The 21,798-nt window shown below is 44.5% G+C and overlaps 1 protein-coding gene and 3 long non-coding RNA genes across 5 annotated transcripts; 1 reads left to right on the top strand and 3 right to left on the bottom strand.

Annotated features, from left to right (window-relative positions):
* Positions 1 to 516: 516 nt before the first annotated feature.
* AMMECR1L (AMMECR1 like) lies at positions 517 to 16,793 on the top strand. 2 transcript variants are annotated; one of them, XM_068201279.1, is made up of 7 exons: positions 517 to 636; positions 4,188 to 4,632; positions 9,729 to 9,839; positions 10,301 to 10,415; positions 11,124 to 11,214; positions 12,172 to 12,268; positions 13,423 to 16,793. In XM_068201279.1, exons 2-7 carry the CDS (start codon positions 4,226 to 4,228, stop codon positions 13,532 to 13,534), a joined length of 933 nt encoding a protein of 310 aa, XP_068057380.1. In that variant the 5' UTR covers positions 517 to 636; positions 4,188 to 4,225; the 3' UTR covers positions 13,535 to 16,793. The 2 variants fall into 2 exon arrangements, with proteins under 2 accessions (XP_068057380.1, XP_068057379.1); XM_068201278.1 differs by lacking the exon at positions 517 to 636 and adding an exon at positions 1,842 to 2,167.
* Positions 8,921 to 9,782, bottom strand: LOC137480229 (uncharacterized). The gene is made up of 2 exons (XR_011002751.1): positions 9,657 to 9,782; positions 8,921 to 9,018 (listed from the first exon to the last, which is right to left on the bottom strand). It is a non-coding gene; the product is annotated as an uncharacterized lncRNA (long non-coding RNA).
* Positions 10,780 to 11,947, bottom strand: LOC137480228 (uncharacterized). Its single transcript, XR_011002750.1, has 2 exons — positions 11,093 to 11,947; positions 10,780 to 10,959 (listed from the first exon to the last, which is right to left on the bottom strand). It is a non-coding gene; the product is annotated as an uncharacterized lncRNA (long non-coding RNA).
* Positions 16,794 to 19,252: 2,459 nt separating the features above from the next.
* On the bottom strand, positions 19,253 to 21,506 carry LOC137480227 (uncharacterized). The gene is made up of 2 exons (XR_011002749.1): positions 21,425 to 21,506; positions 19,253 to 20,657 (listed from the first exon to the last, which is right to left on the bottom strand). It is a non-coding gene; the product is annotated as an uncharacterized lncRNA (long non-coding RNA).
* Between the last annotated feature and the right edge of the window lie 292 nt (positions 21,507 to 21,798).

Genomic DNA, 21,798 nt, shown 5'->3' with positions numbered 1-21,798 from the left:
CCTCGGCAGGAAACTTCAGTGTCATGAACTAACTATTGAGAATATATTATTTTGCTCCTCCAGTTCTAGTGCTGTAATCTTGCCTTTATTCAGACCTGAGTTCTTCCTGAACTTAGATTAAAAATACTGTATTTAATTCTTCCTTCCTGATTTTTATAATTAGAGAAGTAGAATATCCATATTCACACTGTTTCTGTGTTTTTAACACATGCAAACCAAGTTTATTTCAGCTTTGGATGGTAGTCTTTCATGTTAGCTTGATTTTGCTTGTTCAAATGAAACCACTACCATTGTAAGATACAATTCTAATATAATGATACTGTAACTTCGATATTGGGAAAGTTACAGTAGTTGTGTGTGTGTGTTGAAATTAAAAGCAGAGGTGAGATCAGAAAAGGTGGGAGTTACACTGCTGCTCTCACCTCACATTTCTTGTGCTTCAGGAACAGAAGAACATGCACAACTGGTCAAGTATTTGTTTGACGTTGTCAGGGTAATAAAACACAGCGCCGACGCTCCCAGGTTCCTGAGGACTCTACAAGAAGCTCTGTGGTGATTATGAAGTGGACTTTTGTAGGACTTTTCATATCTTGGCAAAGGGGTTTGTGCAATCCAAGGCATTACCAGCAGAGTGAGGTATGTGAGGGGAAGAAGGGAGGGAAGGATTATTTTAAAAGCTGCAAAAGTTACGAACTCCCTCTTGATCTGTTCTGGGTATTCTCACCCTATTCTTTGTAATCTTAGTCTTCATAAGTTGCTATTTAGGGCTGCCATCTAGACTTAAAAGGATGATGTTGTTCCATAACCTCAGAATGGCAATAATTACAGTGCTGCTCTTGTGCTGTGCAAACCATGTAGATTACATAATGCTGAAGGCCAGGAGCAAACTGTAGAAGGTTGCTCCCCCATGGCAGGGGTGTGGAACAAAACAAGCTTGAAGGTCCTTCCTTACCAAACCATTCTGTGATTCTATTCTATAGGAGAAAGTAAGATCCACTGACATTCAACCAGATTTCTCCAGCTCACGTTTTTATGCCTCTTATTTATTGCTTAAGCTTCGACCAGAAATGGCATCAGTTCCACTTTGCAGTCTTGAGAGGGTTCAGCCAGTTGTCTCTTGGGGTTTGATGTGCAGTGAGGGTACTCTGGGCAGTGCACAGTTTGCTCTTCATTTTGCCCAGCCGTTTCAGCGGTGCTGTCGGGAGGGAATCGGGAAAGCGCTGCGGTTTTCTCGCTCTCATCCCTTACGTGCGGCCACAGCGGCCCTCGTCCCCTCCACCGAGTGGCTCCCGCTGCCAGGGAAGTCTCTCGGCGTGGAATGCAGAGCCTCTGTTTCTGCAAGCTCTCCCTAAGCCCCTGACGAAGTAACTACTCCTCTGCTGTGCTTCTTGTGGCGCTGTTAAGAAGGGCGGAGGCGGAAGGATTTGGGTGCCCCGCTGGCAGTTGAAAATACTAAAAGAGTAATTGCTGCGCCGGTGCCGTTGTGCTATCGTGGCTCCTGCCATAAATCCGCCACACGCGGCTATGATTAAAGGCGTCGCAGCGGGCGGAGCTGCCCGAGCGCCAGGCCCGGCGGAGCCCGCTGTGCCCTCACGCCGCCCGCCGCCATCGCGCCGGGCCGCACCAACGCCGGGCCCCGAGCGGGCGGGAGGGACTCCCCCGCCCGGGCCCCTCCCCCTCATGCCGTCATCGCCGCGCTGGCCAATGGCAGCGCGGCGCTGCCGCCGAGTGACGTCCCCGTCCCCGGAACTGTTTGTTCCCGCACGTGCGGTGCTCACGTGACGGGCGGGGCGCGGAAGCGCGCGTCTCTATGGTTTCTGCGTGGGGCAGAGCGCCCGCCCTGGGGCCTGGGCTGTGTTGGCGCCGCCGGGAGGCTGGCGGACTATGAGTGTCCGTCCCTCATTACCTCACGGCCGCGAGGAGGAGGAGGAGGAGGAGGAGGAGGCTGCCGGGATAGCGGCGGACCTGCCCGCGGCCTCGCTCCGGTCCTCCGGCTGCCCCGGGAAGCCCCGGCCGCGGCGGGCCCTGCCCGCTCCCCCGCCCGCCGGGCCCGCTTCTCCGGGGAGCCTCGCCCAGGCCCATGGCCCCATGAGGCGGCAGAAGGCTGCGGGGCAGCAGCGGCGGCGGCGGGGCTGAGGCGGAGGAGAAGCCGGGACGGGTGCAGGAGGTGGGTGACCCCCCCGGGGCTGTGAGGGAGGCACGGGTGGAGGGGGCCCCGCCGTCCGCCCGCCCCGGGCCGGGGGAGGCCGCAGGGGGGTCCCGCTCCGCGGCGCCCCCTGGCGGCCCCGGTGCTGCTCGGGGGGGTCGGGCCGGGGCACGGGGGGTCCCCGGGGTCTCCCCGGGCCGGACCCGGCGGGGCCGCGGGACCCCCCGAACACCCCGCAAAGTTTGTGTGCAGGAGCCCGGGGCTCGTCCCGCCGCCGCGGCGCCCCGGTGTGCCCCCCGCCCGCTCGCCCGCGGGGCGCTCCCGGGAAGCGGGGCTGGAGCCGAGCGGCCGCCTTTGTTAGGCCCCTGCTGCAGAGGAGGGGAGAAGAGAGGGAAGCTCCCCCCCTGCCCCTGCCACGTCTCCGATCTTGAATCAAGTGTTTTGCTTCCAGATAAATAAATAATGATTTATCTTCCCCAATGCGGCTGAGCCGTCAGTGGTAACTGGGGAAGGCTCATAAGGCTCAGCACCCTCAAAGAGCCAGAGCAAGTTACTTTTAATAGGCAGCGAAGAATTTACGTGGTCGCTTTGTCAAAGTTATGCTTTTCTTCTACCTGATTTGGTTTGTTTTTGTTGGTTTTTTTTTTTTATTTATTGTTATTGCAAAAGTAGAGATCAAAGAAAAAAAATGTTTTTCCTTAGGTCTTGTAAATTCTTCCTTATTATGGTCTTTGTAAAACTTTGAGGTGAGGATTCCTAAACGCAGCAAGCACTGCGGGCATGTGAGGTGCACCTCTCAACACCCTTTACATCAGTTCTGGTTCAGTTCAGAGTCCCGTGACTCCTGCTGTGACCGATAAAACTCCATGAACAAAGTTTGCTGGCTTTGCACGTGCAGAGGAGGGAGGGAGTTGTCACAGCCTGAATTTCAGTGCGTGTCATCCCTCACCCCCCAGCACCGCGTCTGTGCTCCCAGCTTGGGAGGGTGGGAGGGCTGCTCTGGTGGCCACAGTAGTTCCCTGGGGCTCCTGAGAGCTGAGTGTGACTTCAGTCCCCCGTGGTGTTCTCTGTGACTGACGTGCCCGTGCTTTGAGCCCCGTTTGACGGACTGGTTTTCTCTCCCGCGGTGTATTCAGATCTCATGGTGATGTTGGTATTTAAGCTCCTGCCACTGACCTGTAATCCTTGCCTATCATGTTTGTTCATCTCTGTCCGCACAGCCTTTCCTCCCTGTGTTTGTTCCACCCCTTCTTGTGCTGCATGAGCTAATATTCTTGTCTTTGCAGGCAAAACACTCTTCTGGGTTGTTGGGTTTTTTATACTATGCCTGTTTCCTGCTATTATCACTTTTCTCTGTTCAGACTGTGCTGGCTTCGGCTCTTCCTGTCATGCACATCTTGCCTGTACCCCCTGCATGTTTATTTGGGAGCTGTATTCATTCACCCAGTCCCAGAAAGTAAATGCAGATTCCAGTCTGTGGTCTGGAAAATAGTCTGTAGTTTAGAAAATGGTGGTTTCAGTGCTCTTAGCTCCTCTTTGGTGTTACCAGTGCTAAATCAAGGGCAACCTGGACCCCTGGGAGTCCAGCCCCAAAGGTGTCATTTTGGGCTGCTGTCACTCTTCTCTCAGGAACAGGGAGGGAAATGCACTTTTTTGCCACTGGTGCAGGCATTGTCTGAGGAGGAATGGGTGGGCAGGAAAAGTAATGCATAGGGTATATCTGTAGTCCCAAGTGTTTTTTCCTTATGTTTTCCCACAGTTTTGTTCTTTTTATGGGAAGTCTGGTGACGTTTTTTTGTGATGAGCCACCTATTAAAGTGTTCAATACCTTGGAAAGTGTGATTGCATGCATGTTGTGTCCATGCTCTTCCAGTCTGTGTGAAAACACCCATTCTGCTGAACTGCCTTTAGTGCTGTATTTGGTCACATGCTTTGGAGGGTTTTCTTCCTCTGTTTGTAGCAGAAGCAAGGAAGCAGCTGTTGGTTTTTCACCTGTAACTCTGTGTAATGCTCTTCCCCCCTCCCCACCCCTCCATGTCAGGGTTCTGCAGTGCTCCAGGCAGCAAGTTTTGAAGCAGGATGGGAAAAAGACGCTGTGTTCCTCCACTTGAGCCCAAGCTGGCAGCTGGCTGTTGTGGGGTGAAGAAGCCCAAATTGTCTGGGAGTGGAACGCACAGTCATGGGAATCAGACCACAACTGCACCAAGCTCCAGTTCAGGTCCTCTTCAGAACCACCAGCATACAGATGGGAATAATGGAAGGGAGAACGTATCTGACTTGACTTTGGGCCCAGGAAATTCCCCAATTACTCGAATGAATCCCACTTCAGGAGCTCTGAGCCCACTTACTCGGCCCAATGGAACTGCCAACAGCACCAAGAACCTGGTGGTGACAGCAGAGATGTGCTGCTACTGCTTTGATGTACTCTACTGTCATCTCTACGGGTTCCCTCAGCCACGGCTTCCTCGATTTACCAATGACCCCTAGTGAGTACAGCCTTACGTGGGAGCAAAGCTGGGAAACAGCTTCCAGAGCTGCGGTGTGGTTGGGGAACGGTGAAGGGTTTCCTTTGGGGAGTGGGAAGAGTGGTGTGCAGGGAGAAAGGGGAGCACTCTGCTCCCTACTTTGTCTGCTGGGAGCAAAAGGATGCACTGTTTGTGCTGTTTGTTGGTGGAGGTGAGTGAGCTTTAAAGAGTGTCCTTTGAGAGAGAAAAGGCTTAGCTCTTTCTGTAGAGCTAGGCCAAGTGTGAAGAGGTGCGGTGCTTCTTCAGCTCCCAGTTTGGTGTGTTCCATGAGGAACTGTGTTCTTTGTGGAGGAGTGCAAGCCCACTTCATGGTAATGTTCTGGTAAAGTTTGTCCCCTTTGTAAGTAGATTTAAAAATTAACTGAGTAGTGCCACCTACAAAATTGTACTAAAAAAACAGTTAAATAACATCATTAATTTGAAAAAAGCTCGTTTCTAATGTGAAACACTGACTTGGAGAAGGGAAGAGACTTCCTTCTGCAAAGCAAATGGAAAGGGAATAAAGTAGGAAGTTGAAGTTGAAGCAAGTTTCCAGTTCATCCTGAAACAAATGCTGGGCTGGTGAGGGTTGAACAAGGACACTCAAAGAAGTTTTCAGCTGTCTGAGTGAATGGGTTTAGCAGGGAGGAGAATCTAAAAATTACCAGTTAGAGAAGATGTGTCAGGGAGATTGCGCTAGCTGGGCAATGTGGGGAGAAATCCTAGAATCATTTAGGTTGGAAAAACCTTTGAGTCCTACCATGAAGCCAGCACTGCCAAGAGAGTTAACTTTCAAGGACGATACCAAGGTTAGGAGGAAAGGAGATGTGTATGAGCAGAAGTGAGGAGAAGGATTTATGAAGCTGTTTCACTTTGGTGAGATTTAGCTAATGTTTATCAGAAGGTTGACTGCGTAGGTGTGGAAATGTTAATGTTGTTAAAATGTTTGTTAAAAGAATTATATGGGAAAGATCAGTGACAGATGGACCTTCTGACACTCCTCCGGGGCCTCATCCAGAACAATAGATAAAATAAAAAGTTGCTGACATCCTTAATTTGAGCTAATGAATTTTAAATTGATGTAAGGAACAATGGCTTAAACAGGTCAAGGACTTTCTTTCTGTGTATTCAGTGTCTGCCCACCTTTCTGCTGTCAGGGTGGATGTAGGTTGTGCTTCCAGGCAGTTATTATTCCTGCTGGATTACGGATACATGTTCTGAATGCTGCCGCAGAGTAAGCTGTTTAATACTGTAAATACAAATGGACAGAGAAATGCTCTGGACTAGGATATCAAAGCATTCCAGGGACTCCTCAGGCTGAAACATTTCTGGTATTCATACCTACACTGAGTGGGCTCCCTTTGGAACATTTGGTGTCAGTCTGCTTGTTGTTTTGTCACTCGGAGTGCAAAGGGTTATTTGCTGTGGTTCTGTTAAGCCGGTAAGAGGGATGGTTTTATAGAGCTGCATTCTTTTGGTGTCAGAGGAGATTTTTGGCTGGATTTTGTTGCTTTTTCTGTTGACTAGTATCAAAAAGGATGTCCTTTGGGGAATAGCATCTGGTTGAATTGTATGCCCAGATTTGAAAAGTTAAAAATTGTTCACTGGTAATTTCAGTGTTTGTGATTACAAGTCTTTTAGATCAGCACACCAACAAAGCATAACCAGCCCTTCCCTTCTCTTCCCCTGTCAGCAAATGCTTACCTGGATTTTCTTGTGTCTCAACATTTATTCTCTTGCTCCCAGGAAATGGATGTGCCCCAGGGAAAATAATGGGGTTTGCTCTCTTGGAGAGCAGCACACAAAGAAGAACTGCCCCACTTGAAACAGTCTTGTAATGAACTTCAAGCCAAATGTTATCAAATACAAGAGTAAGCAAAGTGAAAATACAGAAATAATTTGCATTGTGGCCTTTTGTGACATAATCAATGTCAATATAAGAGATCTTTGGACAAAACAAAGGTTTATACCAGGAGTCTCTCAGGACAGATGGAGACGAGACTGTTGATTGAATAGAAAGAGGCATGGGCTGTTCTTAGACTGGTTTTTAAACTGGTGCTGAACTTTAAAGTAAAGCTAAAAGCAGGTGTGGAGCTCAGGATTTGGCACAAACAGTGTAATAACATGCAAGTTACAGGGTTATGGATTGAAAACCCCATGAATTTCAGTCAGCAGCCCGAGGGGATGTGCACATGGACAGCACTCTTGATGGGAATTGTGGAGCTGGTAGACACCTGTGAAGTAGAACTCCTTTATTCCAATGTTAGCAGTGATGGTCACAGATCAATGGAGAGATGGTGGCATTGCAAGCCTTGTAGCTATGTCTGAATTAACTTGGCAAAGGAAGAAGTATCCCCTTTACTATTCAGCTTACTGCAAGTAGTTACAATTTGGAACCTATGCAAGTAGTTGATTGGTTACTTTTTCCACTTTTCTACTTCAGTTTGATTTTTAATAGTAGTTATTAGAAGCTGGTGCTAAAACTATACCATGGAAGTTTCTAGCTGCCATACAAGACAAATAAACCCTGATTCAAACAAACTGTATTTTTCTACTTTAGAATTCCCTTTGTAGTTGCAATTGATGAAGCTAATTTTTAGTTGCTGTTAGTTTTAGTTCCTCTCAGCCTAAAAACCCTCATCAAACATATATAAAGTGGGATGTGGCTGGGGAAGAAACAGTTGACATAATCTCCTGAGGATATGGCTGTAAAGTACCAGTAAATGCTCTTGGGTGAGCATGGACAAAAGATTGTTGTGACTTTTCCCAGTACATCTGGGAAATAACACTTTTCAAGGAGGGGCTCTGGAACAATGGCCTTATTGTCAGCTGCACCTGCAATTTGCTGAGTGCATTTATTCTTCAGAGACAGAAACATCATCTCCACTGCAGTGAAAATAGTGAAATTTTATCTATGTGTACAGAATCATATCTTTTTTTATGCCTCGGTTGTTCTGTCCACAATGAAAAATGGTTTTAAATGTGCTTTAAGGTATTTTAAAATATATAGCCTACTGAATGCAATTATCTTCTCCCCTCTGATAATACCTCTTCTATTATAGATGCATAAAGCTGTGCTGCAGCTCAGTGGAAAGATGTGTTGTGGGATTTTTTTTTCCCTTTGGAAGGGGAAAGAGGTAAATTGAAAATGTGAACCTGCAATTTGAACTGAAGGGGAATTTACTTAGATTTGTATTCTGTGAGTGATGGTTTTTATGTTCTCCCTTGCCTTTTCTCTTCGGGTTGAGTGTCACATGGACTGAGCAAGTACTTTCAAAATTTTTGTTAGATTAAGATAAATTTGCACTGAACTTGAGACAGTAGTGTTTCTCAGAGATCTCCTGTGTAAGTTTAATATCTTTTTTTTAAGTTTTCTAATGTATTTTCTTATACTCTTTTTCTGTTTGCTCTTTCAACATATGATAGATTAAAATGTAGACAGATTATATCCTTTAAGTGCCTTGAAGTGTTACTGGAAAACTAGAACTGTAAAACCCCCTGTCATGGTCAAGCCAACCAGGAGGTTGTTGTTGGGTGTGGAAGGGTGTTTCCACTTCCTGTGTGGGCAAAGTCCTTCACAATTATCACTCAAGGGCTAATTGCTCTTTTGGGCAGTACTTTTGCCATTGGTCACAGTTGGTAACAGATCCCGAATCATGATTTTATGCTGTAATGGATTTAGTTTCATTGTTGCTCTGAGAAACGTCACTGGGCATTGATTTATTACTACAGTTTAAATGATGTTCTCACTGCTCAGACATAAGAGGTTCTGTTGCTGTGTTTGAGAAATCATCCACACTCCATGCTGATTTTGTTGTCTGAACAGAACATCCTAGTATTTTTGTAAGGTTTGCTGCAGAGGTACATTGCTCACAAAAGCTTCAAGAGTTTGAGGAAAATAAGTGTCTGAGCTATATTGTCAAATCAGTCTTGATGGTTCAAAACTCCTGTCAATGTTTTTTTAATCTCAGAAAATCATATGCTATCATATTACTTAAAGTTCAGTATAAAACCACAGACTGATGTCTTGCATTCAGTACTCTGAACAAGTCACAGAATCACTCATCCTGTTTTTATAATTAGGTCAGCATTATCAGTTGCCTTATGGAATTTTGCAGATGTTTGGACATTCTTGTAGAGCTGCAACCACCACTGTCCTTTTAGTGCTTCTCTCTACAGCTCTTTGCAATTTCACTCGCTTCTGTAGAAGTTATTTTTTTTTGTATTTAATGTTCACAGTCATCTTTACCTGTTTATCTCTTCATAGAGCTCTGTTATTCTGAACTTGTTATTCTTTAAGGCCTAATCAGGAGTTGTAGTTTAACAATTTGAAATGAGCCTGCTGAGTTTGAGAATCTACTGTTGTGCCTGTAAATTCATGATGGTAGACAGGAAAGTGGAAATCCAAGTGATGTTTGAGTAGGAACAATAGTGATTTAGATATGTGTTCAAGAGGATAAAATACCTGTAAATACAATTCAAATGTAAGTTAAGCAAAAGATGTGGACATGAAGTGCTTGAGCCTTAGGGGTGGACCCAGAAGTCAGATCCTTATGGAAATAACAGGGAGAAAAAAAAGTCTGTTTTTCTTTTCATTCCTTAAAAAGCAAAAAGAAAAGCTTTTACTCCAAATCTGATTTATAGAAGTGGTAGTATAAAGAACTAACTTGCATCATCTATATTAATGTCTATATGACCTATGCTGGAAAGTAGTGGATGCTACAAAGTGAGGGTGAGGCCAATACTGACAGGTAATCAGTGGGATCAAATAACCATTTCAGTCATTAGAAGACAGCACAGAGTCTGGCCAGGCAGGTGTCCATGGAGGACTTCCAGAGTACTGCTGGAGAGGAGGGAGTGTGCTCAAAAGGTGGAGGGAAATGTTGGGGCTTGCATGTGGAGGGGGTGGGCATGAAATTTTGTTCTTGCTAGACAGGAGGTGAGCAAACCTGCCTGCTGGGGTTTACTGGAGGGAGAGAAAGCAAAGGCATGGGGCTCTTTCATACCTTGGCTGTCTCCCCTTAGCAACCAAATATCTGTAGAGGCTGGAGAGTTTCTTTCTTTTTCTGCCTTTTCAGTCCACTCTTTGTGACGTGGAAGACGGGGCGAGACAAGCGGCTTCGTGGCTGCATCGGGACCTTTTCAGCCATGAATCTTCACTCAGGACTCAGGGAATATACATTAACCAGGTAACTGTCAAAAATGAAATAAATACTAAATTAGTTCATTCACTGAAGGATTCAAGGTTAGGATGTTGGATCAACACAGTTCAATGTAATATGCTTCATAATGAAATAAACCTGAGTGTACGAGGGTTACAGTGAGGTGATGTATCAGGATGTAGTGGAACATCTTTGCAAAAGGTGAGTTGCAGTTGGCATTTTAGGGCTACTGTCAAATCTGTCTTGCGTACTAACAGTTTTGACATCTGTGGCATATAATTTCTCTCTGCCTGCAGGAGGCATTGGACAGCATCAGGAAGCTTGCCACTGGTATTACAGTTCATTAGATTAGGGAAAGATGCAAATTACTTTCTCTGCAGTAGCAGAGAAGCATGTTTCATGCAGGCCTAATCAAAAGGGGAATAATTGAGCATCTGACACTTTATTTTGGTGCTTGTATTGGGTGATGTATCTTCTCTTCCCTTTAGTGCACTTAAGGACAGCCGATTTCCCCCCCTGACCCGCGAGGAGCTGCCCAAACTCTTCTGCTCTGTCTCCCTCCTCACTAACTTTGAGGATGCCAGTGACTACCTGGACTGGGAGGTGAGAACAGGTGCATTTGGAACTCTGCATCACTCTCTCGTTCCGTTCGGGTTCGGGTTAGTACATGGTGATGTATCCTTCATTACAGGGATGTATGGGGATAGAAGAAATAGGGCTGGAGAACTAGAAGGAAGGAAGGAAAAGGATGGCCTAGCAGTATGCTTTTGGTTGGGGGGGATCTGAATGGGAATAAAAGAAACATGAAAGTGGTTCATGGACTTGGCCCAATAGGAAATGGATGTAAATACTTGTATAAAAACCTGGGAAGTATTTTGATGGTGTGGATAGGAACTCGAAATAAAAAGTAGTTAAGACCAAAGGTATGAATGGACCTTGTACATTGAAGTGTATTTAATTCAAGAAGAATATATATATATATGGACTTGATAGTTGGGTAATTTTAGGCATCATTCTTGCGTGCAGAGATTTTATCTCTCTTGTGTGGCACAAGAGATGGAAAACTGACAAGACTTAGCTCATGAGAAGTGGCAGGGCCACTGGTGAGGCTTGTCTGGGAAGGGTGGCTGAGAGCTCCTTCTGAGACCTGCCAGGCAAGAGCAGAGAGTGGGGAAAAGAATGACCTTACCCAGGCAAAAACCAAACTGTCCAGAGGGAGAGAGAGATGCACAGCATTGTGGGAATGACAACTCAGTCATGGGCTCAGTGCTAGCAAACACCTCTGATCTGGCTGTTCATTTCCATCTGTAGGTTGGAATCCATGGGATCAGAATAGAGTTCATCAATGAGAAAGGTGTCAAACGCACAGCCACGTATTTACCTGAGGTTGCTAAGGAACAAGGTGGGTTTGAGATGGCAGCCAAACATGTCAACACACCGTGTCACAGAATTGGGTAAAAATCTATTGATTTGGGGCTTGGAATACAATGCTGTCCTCAGTGGTGCCATGGAACCACCAGGCTTAATCTTGACAACTGACACCTGATACAGTTGCTGCTGGGTTTTCATCTGGCCTGTCTCTCATCCCATATCTTTGCACAGCTGTATTTTAGTGCCAGAATGTTTTAGGGCTGAAGAAATAGAGGATCTCAAAGTATGGATCTTCCAGCCTCATTCAGCATTGCATCTTTCCTCTTCTATGTTTCTCCCACCAATTAGGATAACTGCACGCTGCACAGCACCAACAGGAGATTCACTTTCCTCCTCATTCTTGCTAAAGTAGCATCCTCCAGAGGAGGGCTAGAAACACAGCCCCTCTGGAGCACACTTCCCACTCAAATAGAGTAGTGGTCACCATGGTAACTGCTCAAAATATTGCCTCCTCCTTTCCTCCACCTAGCAGAGTGGAGTGGTCGCATCCTTCTGGCTCTGGGGCAAAAGACTAAGGTAGGAATTTTAACTCTGATCTCTCACATAGCAGTGCACTGTGCTATCACTAGAGCATCAATCCCAATTTGTCTATGTAAAGAGATAAGTATTATCTTATTTTCAAGGGAGCTAAGTGGCACATGATGAAAAAATTCAGGGTCCCTGCAACAGTAGTAAGGCACAGACCTTTATAAGAAGACATGGAATGGAAAATGGAATTGCTTTTTCATAGACCAGCTCCAATATGAGTTTGAAGGGATAGACATGAGCAGATAGTGTGCATGCATCAGTCCAGTTCAACACTAGGATTTCTAAAGCTCAGAGTTTCCTGTTTAGTTGTTTGTTTTTCTAGAGTCCTTTTAATTAATCTCTTGTGGTTTTGAAATATTTTTTATATTGAAAAATTTGCCTTGCTTCTGTTTTTCAATAGACTGGGATCAGATCCAGACCATAGACTCCTTACTCAGGAAAGGTGGCTTTAAGGCTCCCATTACCAATGATTTTAGGAAAACAATTAAACTTACCAGGTAAGCAAATGTATTTGTAGTATTTTAATTTTACTTCATAGTGTTTTAGGGGTGATTTGAAATATTTGTGGTTGATGTAAGTCTTTATGCCTCTTCCAGAGGAGATGTAGTGTGAAAGACCAAATCACAAATGCCATGTGTTAGGCATATAATGCACATGGAATTAAGCACAATGTGTTTGGTCCATGCTGGGTCAAAGTTGGCATTTTTCTAAGTGTCACTGGTTTTAATATTACTATATATGTGAAAGATCAGAAGCAGAACCTTTGAGAGTTGAAAAGGTTGATTTTTTTGGTATTCTTTCAATGAACTTCCTTTTTTCTCAATGTGCTCATCTGTGAATGCTGTGGCTATTCATAGGTGACACCTGTCTTAAAACCAAACCACACTCAAATTTGGCTGCTTTTCTGAATTTGTTTACTTTACTATACCCCCAGCTCTTCTATTGGTTTCTGCCCCCTTTATGTTAGTAAAAATTGGGACTGTCTGGTTTTGTATAGAAACACTATCAGGTCATTCTTTACCTCTAGAGAAATGAGGTGAGTGTGCAGGGTTTTCTTTAATAGGAGGTGACAGGATGAAGGTTTTCATTAAAATCTCACGTAATGTGGTCTTAGTGCAACTCACAACCACTTTGTAGCTGGCTCTTTTTTTGCGTGCTTTAGAAGAACTTGGAAAACTCCAGTCTCTGCAAAGGAACTTCACATTTTGTGAATTCTGATTGTACAACATGGACTAAGTAATTTATGTGCTATAATAAACCTCTCTTTACCCACCTCTCCATTTCTTTCGCTACCTTTTCAAATGTGGAGATAATCACAAAAGTAAACAATAGTGAAATGCTGATTATTTAATCACTGTAGTTGAATCTTCTTCCAGCAAACTTTTCATGCAATTTGTGGATGAAAAAGAATCCAAACCAATCATTTATTTCCTGTGTGCTACTTCAGGCATCCCTTTAATTATCATCACCTTGATTAGGACTCACCTTTCAGGACACTGGAGCTAATTCAAGCTCACATAGGTTATTCATGCCAGTGGGTTCCTCTTGGTCATCACTGGCTGTGAGCTGAAGGGGAGCCTGGGGTGAATGTTCTACGTCGAGTCCCTCCACGTTGCGCAGTCTGACGTTGTTTTTCCGCCTGTTCCCGCAGGTACCGCAGTGAGAAGGTGACAATCAGTTATGCAGAGTACATGGCCTCCCGCCAGCATTGTTTCCAGAATGGCACCCTTCATGCCCCTCCCCTCTACAATCATTACTCCTGACACACGGCTGCATGACCAGTCCCACTCCCCAGTCGCTGCCAACGGCTATGACATCATCGGGGCAGACGCCTCCTCTTCCTGGTCCAGTTACTTCTATTACTGCACCATTTTATGATGCTAGCTTCCGTTGCCAAGTCTGCCTTCTCACTGACCTGGGGGGAGGGTGAAAGCGTGACAGGACTTCAGGGGCCCAAGCCTTATCTCAGCCTTCCCTCCGTGCGGGGGTTCATTGGATTGGGGCTCCATGCCTACGAACTGTCGTGAGGTGCAGAAGACCTTTAGGAGTGAAAGTGCTGCTTCGGACTGATCTGTTCCTGGGTGTTACTGACACTCTGGAAACTTGAGTTGTTTGTTATGGAAGTCCCCCAGATCAAGTAGGAGCATTCCCCTGGCAGCCTGGGCAACGGAGTCCAACAAAACATTTTTTAGGTTCTTTTTAATTTTTTTTAAACCTCTGGTATCTGTTGTGTACTGAGAGCTGATTGCAGTCCCCACGCATCACAGGCGGACATCATGATATTGGGGAGGGTTGAACACCTGGATAGCACCCCATCCTCATGGACAGAAAACATGTGAAAAACGAATCCTTTATTTAAATAAACCCTTGAAGGCTTTAAGACTCAGATCTTTGGCAGGTTGGATTCTTGGTGATGAAGCCTGCTATGAAATACAATGCTGTTTTGCCTGTAAGAGAGCGACATGGCACGCGCTGTGTACGCAGAGGAGAGGATCCTCGAGTGTCCCTGGACAGTCTTTGTTTCGACCAAATTTTGTTTCCAAATATTTGTAAGAGATAGGATTAGGGCTGGGGAGGGGTTTGCAGAGCACTGACTGTAGTTGTACAAGTGAGACCAGTGACTGAAATTTGTTTTAAGCTAACAATCTTGGGGACCTTCCTTTTGATAGAACAGCCACTTTGGCCGGTGTGACTACTGATCTTGGGGGCTGTGAGTGTTCCAGTTTATTCCAGGCCTGTGGAATGGTGCTGTTCAGTTTTGCTGGTAAGATTTATCTTATTCAGCTTAGTCATTGCCACATCCAGGCAGTGAGTGAGGAAATCTGTATTGCCCAAATGGCATGAAACTCATGTGCATTCTGTATTTCTTCTCCCATGGTTGATGATCACAAGGAATACTCTTTTCTGAAAGGAAGTTACCAGTTGTATTCTGCAGCATCATTGACGGATGTCATAAACTCTAAATTATGACACTCTTTCAATCAGATAACTGGATTTCAGAATACAATTTGGGGTGGGGTTGGTTGGTTGATTGGTTTTCCAAGCTTCTGGAGGGTCAGTAATGATCGGGGAAGAGAACACGAGTGCATAGCAGAGTCATGGCTGTTTGGTTGCACACATCTTCTGAGCCTGCTTGTGTGTTGCAATTGGCTGGTGTTTGAAGCTTGAAATTATGCCATGGTATGGCAGGGAATAGTGCTGGTAGGAAGCTGAGAACTGCAGGGTGCTGCTCCTGGTCCTAAGGAAGCAAGGCACAACTTGTGCCATTTTGCTTCACATGGGTGTAAGTTCTGCTGGAGGAGAGAGATGTGAGGGGGATTCCTCTGGATAACAGTGCAATATTGACCCAGCTTTCCTTCCGTATTGGGTCATTCCTACAAATTGCCACTTTTCCCTTGTGATGTTGTTGAAAAGAATTGAAGATGAAAGGATTGTTTCCTGACTTCCTGCTGCTGAGAATAAATGAGTCTCATTACAAACCACTCCAGTTTGTAGTTACTCCCCCAGGTGCCGTGTAGTGATGGGGGAGGGTGGGGTCAGCTCCAGGCAACTCACCTTTCAGCTGTCAAACAGTATGATACATAGGGCTACACTCATTACTGTTCAAGTGTTCTATGTTAGAATTTGATTTCTAAAAGGTTTAAAAAAAGGCAAAAAATGGTGCTAAAACTTCACCCCTGAGCACGCTCGGTGAGACTGGTCATGCAGGCGTACAGTGCCAGGCTTTTCAACTATACTGTTTCTTTTTCAGGTGTTTGCCCTGTTCTGTGTCTTCAACAGTGTATAGTGTTTTCCTGATTTCAGTTTCTTTGACTAGGAGATGACTAAAGGGTGGGGTGGGGAGGGTTAGTTGTCATTTTTTTAAAGAACAGAACTTTAGGATTGAGTAACTTGGTTGGCTTAAGCCAGAAGTGGGACAGGTGGTTTGGGACTGGGGAAGACTTATCCTGTCCCATTTCTATTTCCCCACTCAGTCTGTTTAAAAAAACACAAGCAAAACATAAATGCCTCTAAATATGTACTGTGTTCATGTCTTGTTGCAGTGAGAAGAGAAGCTGGCAGGTCAGGAACACTGGTCTGCTGCCTAAGGAACAGGCCCTCTCAGCATTAGTCCCATAAGGGTCCAGCTATAAAATCGGTTGAAAACTGTGTCAATAGCTAAGTCAGCTCAGAGAAATGTATGACAAGGACAGGTGGTCTCAGGAAATAATCCCGTTTCTAGATCATTACATGGCAGCTATGCATAAGGATGAAAGAGGTGAACTGGGCACAAACTGTAGTTTGAATTGCCTCAAGATGGAGACAACCAAAATTGGCCAGTTGATGTGAGATTTTCTCTGTGTTTGCCTGGCTGGGACAGCTGGTTAGAACTACTCAAAGTAACTGTTACCTAGCTTGATCTGGATTAACTCATCCTTAGAAGCAAGTGCCTTTTGGTCTAGAAGGGCTTATTCTCATGACAACCACAACTGATAAATAATCTCACTGCAAGGATGAAATGTCTTTGTTTTATGGTAACTACAGGAGAATGTCTTCGATCACTGGAGTCTGTCAGTGTTGAAATGTTTCCACTGTGAGGTTCTTAATTTTTTTTCCATGTTGTTCAACAGTCAATCTCAACTGAAGCCATTTCAGTTTGGGAATGTTATATGGTCAAAATATCACATATCTACAATTTATCAGAACAAAAAAAAATCTGTAAGGAAATCTAAGAGTTCATTTTAACCTTTGCACAGAATAATTTGTTTTCATAGTACATTAACAAACCTCTGCAGTCTTCACTGACTATTAGTGCTGTTTTTTGTTTGTATTCAGAAATTATATGTTGTTTTATTGGGGTTTTTTTTGGTTAATTTATTTCCTTAAAGCAGGAGACCTCTTTTGACCTACAGTGCAGAGACGTCAGACCAATTCTTTATATTACACTTGGTTGCCTCCTACCTATATAATAATTTCTGAGTGTAAATAATTGAACTCTATCCTCTAATGAAATATTGTAGAGAATAAACCATAATGGATAAAAATTATTTGTACTGTCCTCTTTATATGATTTCTCACAGCCTTTATGGGGGATAAGATGAAATTGTTCTCATCTAGAAAGACAGACAATAGCAAACCTGTATGAATAGCAAACCTGTAAATTACACCACATATTCAGAACCAGGGAGGTTGCCAGAGTGGGGTGACAGCTGTCTGGAAGCACACCAATAATCAAACAGGCTCACTACAAGAAAGCAAGGAAAAATAGTAGGAAAGTTAAAACCAAATATTAAGTACATTTTATTAATAATGGCATAGCAGTGTCTTTGTATCCTGAAATAATGTTTGCTTGACAATAACTTTCTATCAGTTGTCATGATGGTGAAATGTATAAAGTACATACGTGTAGAGTACTGTAAATCTTTCTGAAACTCAAAATTGTTCTTTTGGGGTTTTGTCTTCTAAAATGAACTGAGAACAAATTGTCTATACCTTAGGGCTATAGTCTTCAGGTGATCTAAAAACTTTATTTCAGAGGTATAAAACACCCATCTTTCCAGATTCTTACTAGTTTAATGTTTGCTTTGAGACAGAATCAACTGAATTGTAGAATAGTTTTGAATTGGATCTCTGGCTTACATGTTTCTTCCATACATTTGCAAATAATTGTTAATTTTTATCTATGGGAGCTGTATAGTTAGACATGCTACATTTTCTGCCTGTGGCTCTTGGGAAGGGCAGCCCTGGATGCCAATGAACAGTCATAAAACCCTAAAAAAACCACCAACCAAACCAAGGGGGAAGGGTAGTTTTGACTTAAATATGCCTGAGAAGCTCATTCATCAGATTACAACTACAAAGCAAAGACCTATTTTCAGGTGCTGGTACTAGGAAGGCTAGAAAGTCAATCCCTTAGGCAATGTGAGGTGGGTGCTGTGACTAATGTGATTTCCAGGTGAATTCCATCTGAATTTCTTTGTGAATTCTGAAGTTACCCATATCCCTACTATCCCAGGGGAGTTACCAAGTGTGTTCTCTCAGCTTTGTTGGCAGGAATACAGTGGCTTAATTTGTATATTTTAGTGTCATATGCTTTTCCTACTTGATTTTTTTTTTGTTTCCTGTTGAATCAGACATAAAATCTTTGCCTGCACTCTTTCATCAGAGGTTCTTCCGTGCACGTTGCATTCCGTGACCACAGGAACACTCAGCAGCTCACAGGGAGGATGAGGCCAGGTAGAAGGGTGTGCATGTGACTGCACACTGAAATAGGTCAATCCAGGCTAAATATAAACCAGGATAATTCTCCTGGAAACAGTTTCTTCTGTTGTTACTTCTGTTTAAAATAAGAAACAAAATGAATTAGTCATTTAGCACCAAACCACATTACAGAAAGATTAGCAGAAACTTCTAGAGGATACTTCAAAGGAAGAATACTAGCATTTTATTTGACACAAAAAAGAAATTTGTTTTATCTGTGATGGAGAAATGCCATTTTTATCTTGAAGATAAAAATGAAAATCACAACGCTTACCTATACAACTCAATAAATTAACATGTACACTGACAGCACATGGAGAAGTAGGATAGGGAAGTTCCTGAGATGGTTTTGCCACAGTCTGGGAAAAGATGACTTGTGAATGTGAATGTGTTTGATCCCTCTCAAAACATGGCAAGCATAGAAGAGTATTGCTACCATGTTCTTTAAACTATATAATTCTACAAATTGAACAATATCCAGATTATTGAACCATATCTTTTCTATGGTCAGCTAGAGTGCTCTTTCAGTCAGATTAATTCTAGCACAAATTATGCATTATACAACCAGCTGATAATGCCATATATGTATTTAAAAACTTAACAGATCGTGGAGTTTTGCATTCAGAGTCTTACTATGACTTTATTACTGGATATTAATATAACTTTACTTTGCTCATACATGTTCATTCATTATGGTTTTGAATATATAATTTTCAATGGAGTAAAAATAAAGGTAAAATGGTGTGAAGAGTTATACTTGAAGTGCACAGATGACAATCCCACATGTCTGTACAATGCTGGCTACTGTGGCACATGATGCTCTCAGTGGGTGGTTATCTCCACAAGGACCTACTCCCATCACACTGGCACTCCACAGAAAAGACATAATTACTGTTAGAAAGCTTAAAAAACTCCTAGAAAAAGCCAGATTTCTCCTGATGAATTAGAAGGAAAGCATACTACAAAATAGGTTTATGCTGGTAACAGGATATCCTTGTTGTTAGTTGTTCCTAAATTTGATTGCAGGGAGATATTTAGCTGAGCACTTTGTAAGGCCTGTGTGGGTGCAATGAGTTGTTCCAGGAGCTGTGTTTAGACGGTGGCAACACAGGAATTACCATAATAGGTCTGTCTAGCAATCTGCTCCTCAATACCACGTCTCCAGCAAGGATCAAAGCTTTTTGCCCTGGAATATGGAATATTAGAGACTTTGTTCATGATAAATTACATTTGGCCAATCATTCTTTTTTTTCAATAGGTTTATTTTAGGATGTCACCAGTAAAGCTGCCTGAAAGTTCCTTTAGACAGTGACTCTTTAAATCAAGCTCACCTTACTTTTCTATGCATATTTTGTTGATAAATGCTAAAACAGTCAATATTAGTGAGGAAGAAGCCAGTGCATTTTAAAAATAACAAAAGGTCAGGTACTCTGCTACGTTTGGTTTGTTGCAGCAGCTGAGCAATATTTACTGTGGGGTTTATAAGTTTATTTTTTAAATTCTTAAAAAAAAAAAAAGGTGGGGTGAAGCAGCTTCCATTCAGGAAAATTTTAATTTGCTCTTGAGACCTTAACCAAACACATCAGTAATAATAAACTTAATCTTTCATGATAGCCTCTTCAACTGTACCTGTAAAATCTTGGTTTTGGATACTTAAGTAGAAGTTTTGTTTCCCTTGGGGGAAAACAAAAAGGGGAATTAATAACTTAAACTTCTGGGAGCTACCTACTGCTCTGAGAATCACAGTGCTCTGAGTTGACAGGTTATTTGAGAAGCCATCAGGATTCCAAGTGATTTTAAATGCTTCTCTCCTCAGTCTGGCACGGATTTCCTTGTTTTCTCGTAAGCCTAATTGAAATTGTTTAATTTGCCAGATGTTCCCCAAGATATTTCCATTCCATCTTCCTGACCATCTTTCTGCTTGTATCACTTAGCAAATTACTTTCCCATCAGTTTCTCTGCTATGCTCATTATCCAGATAGCAAATATTAAAAATCTATTATTTGCTCTTCTAATTTATTTTTAATTCGTTTCTTTTCCCAGCACACAGGAAACCATTCACCTAGGCTCAGATACAAGTTTATGAGAACAGGAATGTTTTCATCATAAATCCTTCAGCAGTCTATTTGTGTCTTTCTTTAAGGGTGCAGGATGTGTCTTTCTTAAGGGCTGATAAGATGATTACTTTAAGAGTCTTAGGTTAGGCCCTTACACATGAGCTCCCTAGGGAAAATACTGCTCCATAAGTTATTTTGCTGGCAGTATTGGGAGAATTATCTTCATTTTCAGCCTGCCTATGACTTTTAGGGGTCTGTAGATTGCTTCTGTATAGTCTGAAAATTAACCTTCTTTATGAAGTGTGTTATTTATGATATCAATACTCCCTCCTTACAGTCTGAGGTCTATTAATCACAGTGAGCTAGACAGAAATTCTGTCACAATCACCGTTTTCCTAAGGTTAGGGTTTGCTGTCCAGCTGGAGGATGTTCTGGTAGTGAAATGGAGCTGTTTGTAGCTGCCTGATCCAGTGGTGTGAATGAAGATGCTTCTGATGCCTCGGCGCCCTCAGGTGCCCCTGGGCAGATGGATGCTGCTGTGCAGTCTGGTGAGGGGCACCAGCGCAGCTTTGAGCTCTTTGGTTATTTCCTAAAGGACAGAGCAGAAGAAGAGTTTGCTCATGGGAAGGACGAGTGCTGTTTCCCTCAGTGCCCCCACACTCCTGCTCTCAGGCCCTGCTTCGTGCCTTGTAAGACTTTGGGTCCATGATCACACAATCTATTAGGTTGGGAAAGACCTCTGAGGTCATCGAGTCCAACATTTGAGTGAAAACCACGCTATCAACCAGACCATCCACCGAGTGACACTGACACGTCCAATCTTTCCTTACACACCTCCAGGGACGGTAAACCCACCACCTCCCTAGGCAGCCCACTCCAATGTCTTATCACCCTTTCAGTGAAGAAATTATTCGTGATATTCAACCTAAGCCTCCCCTGGCCCATCTTAATACAGTGTCCTCTCGTCCTGTAGCCTGTGAGAAGAGGCCTACCCCCACCTGGCTACACCCTCCTGTTAAGGACTTGCAGAGTCCTGGTCTGTCACAGCTACTTGCCCTCTGTTCACACATACCACGTTCAGCATGCCGCTGCTTTCCCTCTCTAAAAGCAGCTCATTGCTAAGCGCGCTTAAACACGCCTCTGAGAGCTGTTTTGCAGGGAGAGCACTCAGCCTCCCTGCTCCCGCTGTTTCCCCTCAGTGCCCCACAGCGGCAACCGAGCTCTTTTATCCTCAGCAGCGCCCAGGGCAGAACCGGCCCCCCGCCCTTCAGAGAGAGGGAGAAGCAGCCGTGCCCTCAGCCCTCATGATGGGCAGAGCCCTCAGCTCCCCACCCGGGCAGTGCCCCCAGCCCTCACCCGGGCAGAGCCCTCAGCCCTCACCCGGGCAGTGCCCCCAGCCCTCACCCGGGCAGTGCCCCCAGCCCTCACCCGGGCACAGCCCTCAGCTCCCCACCCGGGCAGAGCCCTCAGCCCTCACCCGGGCAGTGCCCCCAGCCCTCACCCGGGCAGAGCCGCTCCCGTCCCTCACCGGGGCAGTGTCCCCAGCCCTCACCCGGGCAGTGCCCCCAGCCCTCACCCGGGCAGAGCCGTTCCCGTCCCTCACCCGGGCAGTGCCCCCAGCCCTCACCCGGGCACAGCCGTTCTCGCCCCTCACCGGGGCAGTGCCCCCAGCCCTCACCCGGGCAGTGCCGTTCTCGCCCCTCACCGGGGCAGTGCCCCCAGCCCTCACC

Source organism: Anomalospiza imberbis, chromosome 10, assembly GCF_031753505.1.
Source record: "Anomalospiza imberbis isolate Cuckoo-Finch-1a 21T00152 chromosome 10, ASM3175350v1, whole genome shotgun sequence".
In the NCBI taxonomy this organism is placed as follows: Eukaryota; Metazoa; Chordata; class Aves; order Passeriformes; family Viduidae; genus Anomalospiza; species Anomalospiza imberbis.
The sequence above is the reverse complement of the archived record's forward strand: the minus strand, read 5'-3'. Positions and strand labels throughout refer to the sequence as shown.